This window comes from Tiliqua scincoides, chromosome 1 (assembly GCF_035046505.1).
Source record: "Tiliqua scincoides isolate rTilSci1 chromosome 1, rTilSci1.hap2, whole genome shotgun sequence".
In the NCBI taxonomy this organism is placed as follows: domain Eukaryota; kingdom Metazoa; phylum Chordata; class Lepidosauria; order Squamata; family Scincidae; genus Tiliqua; species Tiliqua scincoides.
This window is the reverse complement of record NC_089821.1, coordinates 82,299,369-82,311,229: the sequence shown is the minus strand read 5'-3', so window position 1 is coordinate 82,311,229 and position 11,861 is coordinate 82,299,369. Positions and strand designations below refer to the sequence as shown.

The window sequence follows — 11,861 nt, the reverse complement described above, 5'->3', positions numbered from 1 at the left end:
TGATGCATTATCCAAGAAGGAAAACTGCAACAAAATATTGTGGTTGGAGAAAGACCTAAGAAAATACATCCTGATAAGATAAGTGCTACCTAGAGGAGCAGCTCAGGAACTCACACAATTAATGAATAAACCCTGCACATTTGTACGTTTCATTAGGAACAGATTGTTTGGAAAAGCTCCAAGTTTAAGCTGAGAAAAACAGGAAAGGAGGAACTCTCAAGAGGTAGTAGGATCACACACAATAAATAGGATTTACCACAATAAAGTGTTTTCCTATCAGCTGCTGAGGGTCTCTCCTCTCCCACTTTTTGGCCCTGCCCCCTATTTCTCCCCTTTAATGAAGCCCATCAACCAATGTAACTTTCTACTTTCTCTTTCCATTTCCTTTGACTGTGCACACCCAGATCTACATTTTTTGTACAGAAGTTGTATCAACTTATAATCCTGCAAGAACAGAACTGCTTCCAAGAGATGTTCTGAGGGGGTTATTAACAGGTTCTTTAATAAAATGAAAAGAAAACATCAATACATTCCATAGCAGAACTTAAATCATTTCCAAAATAGGCTCCTTTGCATTGCTTTTCTGTGTGCATGCTGGATGGAAAACATACCAGCTAAAAACTATCATCTGTCATAAATTCTGATAGGAGAACAAGCTGGTGAACTATGCCTTTTTCCCTTTTCATGCCTATGGATCGTAGAACACCCGAATTCCTTCCACTAGTAGATGATCCAAAAAGAGACCCACTGCACAATCCTATGTATGTCTTCTCAGAAGGAAGTCCCATTGAGGACTTACTTCTGAGAACTGAGCATGGGACTGCTGGCTGAATGAATGAATGAATCTAGCTGGTTCCCATTGCAATAGTGAGTCACTGGCTGGGCCACCATTTTCCATTTTGAATCATATTATTGTGACTTTGTTCTCCAGCCTGGAAGGATAGACCAAGAGGTGAGGTTAGACAGGCTCATCCATGAGGCCAATTGAGGCAATTTCCTAAGGCAGCAGAATGGCAGGGGGATGCCCACCTCTACCTGCTCACTCACCTCCACTGTCCCTCCTCCTCACCCTCCCTCCATTCTCTGTAGTTGGAAGTACTCTAATCCAGTGATTTTCAACCTTTTTTTATTTTACGGCACACTGATAAGACACTAAAACAGTCAAGGCACACCATCAGGTTTTTTACAATTGACAAGGCACACCAGGCTGCCTGTGGGGGTTCACATCCCCCATTGGTCCTACTAATAAATGACCTTCCCCCAAATTCCTGTGGCACACCTGTGGACTATTCGTGGCACACCAATGTGCCACAGCACTTTAGTTGAAAATGCTTGCTCTAGTCCATCACTCCTCTCTCCTTTACACATGAAACTTTTCTTTTGTCTCCCTGTTGCTATTCCAACCCAGGGAGTGGGAGGAGCAGAGACTAGCACATGATCAGATAAGGGGGAACAGAATTAGGCATGACACTTCAGGAGCCAGTAGATCTTGGGTCAGGTGATCTCGTATACCTTTTAATGGATTCTTCATTTTCTTTTATTTAAGGGAGTCAGGAAAGCAAAACCCAGACTTTTCAGCCAGACATTCCACAGTTGCTCTCTCCCACATATTTCTTTGTCCAAAGTGCAGTAAGAACCATTCAGCTGGGCTGTCTTGTGTCTGGATCTACACAATAGTCAAGAAATCATAGAGTCTGGTTTATCCAGCCTTGCCACCTGAACAGTGAGTCAGGATTCCCCTATGTACAAACCCTGCCATCCGGCTGATACTATGTTATCAGAAGAGAGAAAGAGAAGGCAGAAGGGCAAGGAAATGGTTTCGTAAAACAAGCATCGATATCCTAAGGGGTTAAAGAAGCCCCACTCCGCATTCTCCAGCTGTTCTCCCTTAGGCAACACGGGAAGAAACACACACTAGAAAACCACTGTCAAAAAAGATAATTTAATGTGATTTTTTTTCTTTTGTTCATTCATTTGCTTTAAAGACTTAAACATTTTAACAACATTGTCACCCTCACAAGTATCGCATTGCACATGGGTGGAAGGAAAAAAGTAAAGAAATATTTGAGCTATCAGTACATAAATCAAAATGATTATACTCGAATCCCCTACATACAAAGCAGCATAGGGAAAGCCAGTGCAGTTTCACAATAATCCTGTCCTATTCTCCAGATTCTTACTAAAAGCCATAATGATACATAAAGAGCAATAAAGTGCTAGGATTCATCCACACTCAGTAGTGTATTGTGGTTTTTACCATGACATCTTTCATACACATAACTGTGTATGAAACTATACACATAAGTATATGTTTGGGCCGGTAGGATTTAGACCTATGGATGGTGTTCGTATGGATTGGCATTTTTTGTACCTTGTTTTCAGCTCCTTGTTTAATCAAAGGCGAGACTGTAGCTAATGGCAAAACACCTCCATCTGATACTGCAGGTTCAGTCACAGATAGGAATGAGTGAGCTACTTGCGACTAAGGAGAGTTAGCCGTGAGACTTGATCTCAACAGGTAGATATAAGATGATATTTTATATCTTGCAGACTGGTTAAGATCAGTATTGTGCAATGCAATCCTATATGTGATTATTTGGAAGTAAAAACTTTTGATTTCAATGGGGTCTACTCCCACATAGATGTGTATAGGATTGCAGACATTATATCTCCGCTCTGAAACATTTCGAGGTGACTTATTAATGATGCTTACATGTTCTCAGGGCAAAACAAAACAGGCAAATATTATACTGTTCCTGAAAATCATCTCAGGTATGCAGCCTGAACCAAGGGAGTGTTCTATAGACAAGACAACAACAGTTCCACCAGTGCTGAACTGCCATTCTCACCAGAGATAGGAAGAATGAAAATCCACCTTTAAATGTGTGAGAAATGAACAGATCAATTAATGGTGTTGATTCATCAGTTAATGCTTTCAACCCTAATCATCTCATAGTGTAACAAACAAGAGGACAGAGAGAAAAGATACACCAATGGCTGGAAGGAAGAAGTTGTATGTTTCTCCTTCACACACTGCACTTGATGAAACATACAGTTTATTTAGAATGAAGCGTAAAGTGACCTGAAGAGCAGACCCCAGGAAAGGCGTGACAGAGATCAGGCGATGGACCACACCTTCTGTGCTCGGCGTTGTCAATCAGGGTATAAAAGGAAGCCAGAGAAAGTGCTGTACTTATTGTTATTGCCGCCATGGGCTTTGCCTCCGTCCAGTTTGACGTACACCTCATCCCCTGAGTCCAGGTGCAGCACCACACTGTTGCTGGCGTAGTCATAATTCTGGTCTGCGTCCTGAGCAATCGCACTGGCCCGTACCTGCAAAGCACGTCGTGTCAAGAGGGAAGATGGATTCAGGTCCTTGGAGACTTCATGCCCTGCCCACAAGCCATCCTTCCATACATTGCATTTCTGTCTCACTCACACATACATGGTCAATCCTGTCTCTCTACCTTTCATGCCACTGTACTCCTTCCAAGTAGCCTGCTATATTCCCTTCCCCAAATGTCCACTTTCCTTCTATGTACCAGCTGGAATTGCTTCCCAGATTGCTCCAAAAGTGCAAATGAAGCAAATTTGGGCATTCCTCTACTAGCCACACACCTGGGGAAGCCAAAAGAATGTTCTTTTGACAGTGAAGTGATGTAGGGGCATTCCACACATCCCTGGGTTATTTTCTGATGTCTATAATGAATGCAGAGCTACCTCCTCAAATGAATCATCTAAGGCAGCTCAAGACAAGTCCAAAGTCTCAAGGAAAGTGTTTAAAAAAGACCAGTGACATTTCTTAGTGGGAGGCTCACAACAATTCACTACCATTCATTCACCACTCATTCACATTACAATCACCCCATGCTGATTCTCCTTTCATAGTAACCTACCTCATTTGCTCTAATTCCCACCTCCCATTTTACGTGTATCTCCACCTCCCACTCCCTTTCGTCCTGGCCAGTGGCGTCACTAGGATTCGCATCACCCGGTGCAGGAGGCCTGTGCGTCACCCCATGTAACGGGTGGGGCACCGTCCCAAGTGGACATGGTGATGTACCATTGCCCCGCCCCCACTAGTTTTTTGGCTGTACCTTTTGATAGAACACAGATATTTCAGTGTGGTTTGTTTAATTGCATTCTGCATGAAATTACACATTGATTGATATATAACATGATGGTCTTATTCCTGCAAATTCTGATTTGAAAACTTGTAGAGTCTCTATCACACACAAACCCGTGTCAACTTACTAACACCTTATTGCAGCAGTTCTCAAACTTTTAGCACTGGGACCCACTTTTTAGAATGACAATCTGTCCAGGACACATTGGAAGTGATGTCATGGCCAGAAGTGACATCATCAAGCAAATTAAAATAAATAATTGTAAATAATTAAATTGAAATAAAATAATTAAATAAGGGGGAGCCAGTCTTGTTCCACCAAGTGAATCTACTCTGAAGTAAGTCCTATTGTGGTCAATGGGGCTTACTCTCAGGAAAGTGTGGGTAGGATTGCAGCCTGTGAGCCCAACCCTATGCATGTCTACTCTGAAGTAAGTCCCATAGTGGTCAATGGAGCTTACTCTGTAGTCTGCCTGCATTAACAACCCCCCAAAAAGAATCAGTGAGCTCTTCAGCCCTCCCAGTGCCCAGTTTAAAGTTCTTCTATTTCAGGCACATCAGAATAAAGACCCAGCTGGCTTCACAAGTGCAAAATAGAAAACTTTCCCCTTACCATTCAAGCCTCTTTTTTGTTCTTTTTAGGGGGGGGGGGAGGCTGCCTTCTGGAGCAGTTCCATCAGATCAGGACCCTTCTGCTGTCCTCACATTTTCCTTTGCCTGGCCTGACCACCAGCCAAGGCACGTCTGCCTACTCATGAGTAAATGTGACTGTGAGGCTGCCTTGCTTTCCATAGGGCTCCATAGACTGGGAGGGAGGCAGCTGGGAAGGAGGAACCTCCTTTTCCGGTGTTTTGGGGGGGCTGCACTCATTGGATGAGGACCATTCTGACCATCCTTGGAGCCTCTCAACCTGCCTTGACTAAGGCAAGTCTGCCTACTCATGAGTAAACGCGGCCACGTGGCTTTGTTTCGGGCAGCTGGGAGGGGAGAGCTTCTCAGGTGTTTTGGGGGGCTGCATTCATTGAATCAGGACCATTCTGGTGTCATTGGATTCCTCTCAGCCTGCCTTTTCCGATGGACTATGGCAAGTATGCCTAATCACGAGTAAACGCACGATACGGCTCACTTTCACTTTCCATAGGGCTCCATGCATTTTTCCTTCCAGTTTTTTGGCCATAACTTTTGAACGAAAGGAGCTATTTCAATTCAGTGTTTTGCAATGCATTCCGCCAGCCATTCCACATCTAATGGTGTATGGTTTGACATGCTAGCTCCTAACCCTGCAATGTTAGCACATCCTCCCCCCAGGGCACATCACCCCCACCCAGCGCGTCACCTGGTGCAGCCTGTACCCCCCGCACCCTCCTTGCGACGCCAGTGGTCCTGGTCTATTTGAAAGGATTCCCCCATCCCCTCCCCCAAAATGAGAGCCCATTTCTCCTACTCTCTCTTACCCTGTCTTAAATGTCCTTTCCACCATGATCCCCTCTCCTTTTCTTTTTCCTTTTTCTCATTCATTAAAGAAGAACACTGACTAAGAACATTGAACCTGACAGTAAGCGACACATAGTTTAACCTCCTTGACTGGAAATATTCTTGGCACTCGAATCCTTGCAGACAGATGCCTATTCCGACTGTCTTTTCAAACCCCTGATGATGGAGATATCCTGACTTCTAGGGGCACTTTGTTTGACTGCCAAACAGATCCATATGATGGCCTTTTTGTCATACCAGCCTGTACCCTCTCATCAACCTCCTCTTCAGCCCTTCCTTAGACTTTTCATGGTTCCCCACCCCTTCAGCTACTCAGTTTCTCCTTTCCTCCATTCTTCTGACTTCTCTTTCAGATGTCTTTTCCTTCCTTCTCCCATTCAATTTCATTTCCTTCCTTAACCCAAACATTTAATGTCCTTTTTCAATGACCCCATAAGGGATTGCTTTAATGTGGTACCAACAAGGTGCTACCACAACACTGAGCTTTTTGTCATTGCCATCAGTCTTGCAAATGCTACAGCACATGTTGAGACCATCATTAGGCTGAGCACTGCTGCTTCATAACTTGCCATTTGACCCACCATCTTTCTTGAACTCATCTTTGTTTAGCTCTGTTCTCCTTCCTTCAAACCCCGGCTGTCCCCTTTTCCTCTTCATGGCTTGTTTTCCAGATTTCTCCCCTCCCCGTCTCTTCACATGCCGCACCCCCACATTTGGTCAGTGGCACAATCCATTCTACAAAGCTCAGTTTATTTCCATGAACTGTTTTCTCTCCCTTTTCAGGAAACCAAGGCCAAAGTTACTGCCCCCTTGTTCCCATCCTCCTTTGGGCCCCCATCTTGTTTCTCTGGGTGCTACAAGGTTAGCCGACAATAGATGTCAGATTTCATCTGCTGAGACACTTCCCCAAATGCAAATAGGAGACTTATGTGAAAAAGGTACACAGCAGCCCTAGACAGTGGGTCACTGGAGCCAAGTTACCAAATTTGTTTCCAGGGTTACATTTCTAACCTTTGATTTCCTGGTGATAATCCTAGGTAGGCATAATGGATATCTGATTTACTAGAAGCGAAGCTGCTTGGTGTCAAATAGGCATTGTTCTTCTATAACAGGGGTGCCCAAACCCCAGCCCTGGGGCCACATGCAGCCCTCAAGGCCTCTCAATGCGGCCCTCAGAGAGCCCCCAGTCTCCAATGAGCCTCTGGCCCTCCGGAGATTTGCTGGAGCCTGCACTGGCCCGACGCAACTGCTGTCAGCGTGAGGGAGACCTCACTGTTTGACCTCTCGCGTGAGCTATGTGATGAGGGCTTCCTCCACTGCTTGCTGTTTCACGTCTGTGATGCAGTAGCAGCAACAAAGGAAAGGCCAGCCTTGCTTTGTGCAAGGCCTTTTATAGGCCTTGAGCTATTGCAAGACCTTCATTCATTCATATAAGTTCACTTTAATATATTCATTTATGTATACTTATGTAAATGTATTCAAATTTTAAATGTAAATTAATTCTTTTTTTCCCCCTGGCCCCCGATACAGTGTCAGAGAGATGATGTGGCCCTCCTGCCAAAAACTTTGGACACCCCTGTCCTATAAGATTGTGACCTGCCTTGGAATAAGAACACCAGATAAAGGATCTGGATGCTGGGCAAAGGGATTCAAGATTGCAATTTCAGTGCACTAGCATGCTAGATCTAGGGACAGGTTCCAGGCTTCCATTTTTATTTTTTTATTTTAAAAAAGCTATATTATCACACCTTATCAGACACACATCTCATTATATTTATTATCTTAGGGTCTCCACCTGGTGGGTTGCAAAGGAGGAAAAAAACTGATGAACTGCCCCTCCTAGTCACGGACTTCACTGTCTAACAGCCCAGTCCTATGGGCCCACTGCACTGCCAGGACTCTCATTCCAGCAGTGCAGTGTGCATTAAGGCAGTCGCAAAACCCGACCCACCATTCTACGCAACTGGGTTGCTGCTGCAAGTGGTGAGCGGCCACGCGTCAGTGGCATCCGGAAAAGCCCTGGCACTGGAAAGTGGGCATGGGGGTGGGCAATGGGCCGGGGTGGATAGAGTGGGGAGGCAGTTCCACCAATATTCTATCCCCCTTCCTGGCCTCAATCCAGGTCTACTCAGACTTCCACCAGCCAAATTGAGGCACAGGTTCATGTAGACCTATCAGGGCAATGGAGGCTTACTGTCAGGCAAGGGAACAAATTTCCCACATGATGCAGCATGAGCTGCATGTGACATATGGCCTCTTCCTTTAGGTACCTAGGTGTTGATTGATGCATGCGTATTCATCACTCTCCTCATTTCACTTAAGACAGGGGAACAACTTACATTCATCATCATGGAGATGTAACCTGAAATGGTGGGTGATCTCTCTCCTGGTGACCAGTTCTACAATTCCTTTTCCCATGGATTGTTACCACCAGGCTCTGAACCTCTACACACCCCACTAGCAACCGCCAGCAATAGCCACAGAGAGATAACATGAAGATGGCAATCCATGGAGTAGCTGCTTGGAGATGTTGCAGTCAGCAGAATGGGAACCCTAAGGGGTTCCTTCTCCTGGCAAATGTCACAGGTGTCACATGTGTTGACAATTCTCAGCTGAATGTGTGAGCTGCCCCCATGAATAGGTTTGGGTATCATCAAATGATATGCAAACATGGTCTGAGAAACGCTCTCATTTCTGTATTGGCCATTTCATACACACTGCATTCATCAAGCAATGAACACACATTCATGGACTGGTCCTGACTCTTGGAACTAACAATTCCATGGAGAGCTTAACAACAGGATCCAGGCCTCTCTTCTCCCATTCAGTGGCATTCCAGGGGAGGGGCGCACAGCACTAAGTTTTGCAGGGTGCCTGACCACACTATGTCAGTTGCCCCCCCCCCCAACGTTGGAGCCATTCTGGGTGGCAAGAGCAAGGCTTGAACATGCCACCAGAGGACAAGAAGAGGGCAAGCTAGGAGACTCACAATTTAACAAACATTTCCACATGAGGGTGACACATCTTAAAGTCACAAACATGCAGTAGAAAAAGGGATGCTACAGTAGAAGCTGTAAAACTTCTACAAGTAGAAATTATAAAACCTTTTATTAAAATGCAGCCACAGAATTAGCCCACCCAAATGGGGACTTCCTTAGAGTGAAATCTCCCAGACTGGGAAGCAGAAACTCAGGTTGTTCTCTAAAGTAATATTCTACAGGTGGTGAAACAAGACATACAGTGCAATCCGATCCATATTGACTCATAAATAAGTCCCATTGCATTCAGTGGGGCTTGTTCTGAGAAACAAATGTGTAGGAATGCAGCCTTAGGTTTCTACCACCACCACAGGAAGGAGTTGGAACAGAGGGCCTGAGTTTCACTGTCCCCTTGAAGGATGAAATCTTCAACCCGAAGAGGTGCTCAACGCAAAGAGCAATAAATGGGGTTTAAGATTCTCCACACTTGGTGAATTTCAGTGTTCAGATACAGGGGACCAGGGGGGTCCAACCCCTTACCTTTTTGTGATGTCCCCTCCCCACTTTGCTACTACTCTCAAAAGCCACTGGGGGTGATTCCCTAAATCTGGGGCATTCAGGCTTGTGGGTTTGCCTTTTCCAGTGTAATTCAAGCATTGGTGAATTCCTGCACTCAACTCCTTCAATCTGAACAGGTACAAAAAATGCATAGCTTCCCCCACCCCATAAATGAGGTCTACATTCTACAGGTCCCACATTAACCCTCATTAGATTTTTTTCCTTAAGATCAAGCTACATCTTACACACACACAAGTTCGGCACACCAATCCTCAACAGCCCTCCTCTCCTGCCCTCCTCTCCTGGTAATTTGGAGAGAAGACATTTAACTCTTTCCAGACCCACCATGTATCTGTCCCAATTGTCTCCAATGGATTTACTGCCTGGAACCCCATGGACTTGCTAGAAATGTCAGTGAGAATGTGAAAGGAAGTTCTGTCTAATGAAGGATCTGTTGATATCTCCCTTTGGAATCCAGGGCTCCAGACCTTAGGAAACTGCTTGACACCATGTCAAAACATCGACCCATCTAGCATAGTCCTGTTGGCACTGATTGGCTGGGGCTCTCCATCTTCTTCAGACTTTTTATCTACCCTACCTGAAAATGATTGAACCTAGACAATTTGCTTGCAAAGCAGGTGGTCTACAACCGCACCACAACTCCTCCATACACAGGGTAAATTTCTGTGTTCCACACTTTGCCAGCCTATCTTCAGGATGCAGGGAGATGGCATGGTGATGAGGGACAATGAATTTGGGCAGCCTTCCTTAGACCTTCCATGGACTGTATTCCCAAACCCACTGGGAGCAAAGTTTTATTAGTAATGTTCAAAACCCAGGTATTTACCCAGATGAATCTCAAGATCTTCATCTACAAGTTCTATTACAGATGACAGATCAGGGGAGATAAAAGGGATAGCAAAGTTGTGAAAAGGGAGAATATTGGTTAAAATGAGGGGAAAGTGAGTAAAATGGGACACCACCACCCTTCAGCAGGGCTCTCAGGATCCTTTATGGAATTCTCCCATTTGGGGGTCCTGACTTTGGGAGGAGGATTCCTCATGGAAATGGGGGTACCTTCTTTAGGCTAGCATCTCATTCACCTAATAAGGTACCATCACCTGATCTGATGACTCAAGATTGAGTAATCCACTGGAAAAAATGGTGTTGAGTAATCCACTGAATGACAGAAAAGTTCTGCCTCTCTGGATGCATCTGTGATGCCCCAGTCACCCCACAAGTGATGAACATGCATGGAAGACTGCCCAATCCTAGGCATATCTACTCAGAAGTAAGTTCCATTGTGTTCAATGAGATTGACTCCCACACTTTCCTAGGAGTAAGCCCCATTGACTCTAATGGAGCTTACTTCTGAGTAGACATGCTTAGGCTTGGTCTCTGAAACCATGCAACAGCCCCTATTCCAGGGTTCAGTCCCCCCTGGGCAAAAGTCTTTCTAGAGGGTGGGCTTCCCGGCTGCCTGCTCCCCCCCCCCACTCACCTGCCCGTTCTTGCAGAGGTCCGCCCACATGCTGGTGCCGTCGCCGCCCCGCATGAGGATGTGGTAGGTGAAGAAGTAGATGCCGCGCACCTGGCAGGTGAACTTGCCGGTGGTGGGCTCGTAGTGGTTGCCCAGGTTGGTGACCACGTCGTCGAACTTGAGCACCTCGTAGCCCTCGTGGGGGCTCTTCAGGCCCACGTAGAAGGCGATCTTGGGGCCGCTGAACGCCGCGCTCAGCGCGCCCGTTACCTCGCCCCCCGGCGGAGGGCTGCTGCTGCCCCCCACGCCCGCCCCCACCGTGGTGGCGGCTCCCGGGGGCCCGATCCCGGGCAGCGTCAGCCCCGGCAGCCCCGGCTTGCCCGAGTCGCCCCTCTCCCCCGGCGGCCCTCGGGGGCCCGGCGGACCCGGCTCCCCCGGGGGTCCCCTGGGCCCCGGCTTGCCCGGCCGCCCGGGGTCGCCCTTGGGGCCCGGGACGAAGGGCGGCGGAGGGTTGGCGCTCAGCTCCTGCAGGGCTTCGAGGGCGGCGGTGCTGCTGCCCCCCGCGGGGCGCCCGGAGGGTCCGGCGGCGCTGCTAGCGCTGTAGGGGTCGCAGATCATGCGGCAGGTGCCCATCATCTCGTAGTGCGCCCTGCTCGGGGCCGGCGCCTGCACCAGGAGCGGCACGGCGATGAGCAGCACGAGGCCCATGGCCAGGGCGATGCCGGCGGCGGCCAGCAGCCGCCTCCTCCTGTGCCAGAGCCGCGCGGCGAGCGCCAACAGGTCCTCCTTGCCGGGCGAAGTAATGGTGCTTCCTCTCGACGGCGCGCTGCCTGCCTGCCTGCGCTGGGGGCAGAACCAGGGGATCGGCTGCAGCGGCAGCGGTGCCCCGCCACTCAGCCGCACGGCCCCCCGCTCGGGGCCGACGAGGCTCCCCCCGCCCCGTCGAGGCACTCTTCAGGGACGCTCCCCCGCGGGGCAGCCTCCGCCTCTGCTCACGCTGGCCTCACTGAGCTGCCGCGGCAGGCGGAGCAGCGGGGGTGGAGAAGAAGGAGGAGGAGGTGCCGTCCATCCCTCTGGAGGGGGAGCCCCTGGACGAGCCTGACGTAGAGGACAGCGCGGGCTCTCCGGCTCTCCCCTTCCCAGTTGCCCTCCCCCGGGGGGGCTGCAGAGCGTCTGCCTCCAACCCCCACACACCCCCACACTCACTGGCCACTAGCGCGCTCCC

At 48.1% G+C, this 11,861-nt stretch overlaps 1 protein-coding gene across 3 annotated transcripts; it reads right to left on the bottom strand.

The window, feature by feature from the left end:
• Positions 1-3,153: 3,153 nt before the first annotated feature.
• Positions 3,154-11,365, bottom strand: C1QL2 (complement C1q like 2). 3 transcript variants are annotated; one of them, XM_066639326.1, is made up of 3 exons: positions 10,955-11,344; positions 10,658-10,906; positions 3,154-3,333 (listed from the first exon to the last, which is right to left on the bottom strand). In XM_066639326.1, the coding sequence occupies exons 1-3, from the start codon at positions 11,342-11,344 to the stop codon at positions 3,154-3,156; spliced, it is 819 nt and encodes a 272-aa protein (XP_066495423.1). The 3 variants fall into 3 exon arrangements, with proteins under 3 accessions (XP_066495423.1, XP_066495431.1, XP_066495439.1); XM_066639334.1 differs by having other exon boundaries at positions 10,658-10,925; positions 10,998-11,344; XM_066639342.1 differs by having other exon boundaries at positions 10,658-11,365.
• Between the last annotated feature and the right edge of the window lie 496 nt (positions 11,366-11,861).

Coding starts and splice junctions, on each gene's coding strand:
- C1QL2 (XM_066639342.1), bottom strand. CDS start 11,344: ATGGGCCTCGTGCTGCTCATCGCCGTGCCGCTCCTGGTGCAGGCGCCG. Junction 3,334..10,657: donor ACCTCTGCAAGAACGGGCAG/GTGAGTGGGGGG, acceptor CGTGCTTTGCAG/GTACGGGCCAGTGCGATTGC.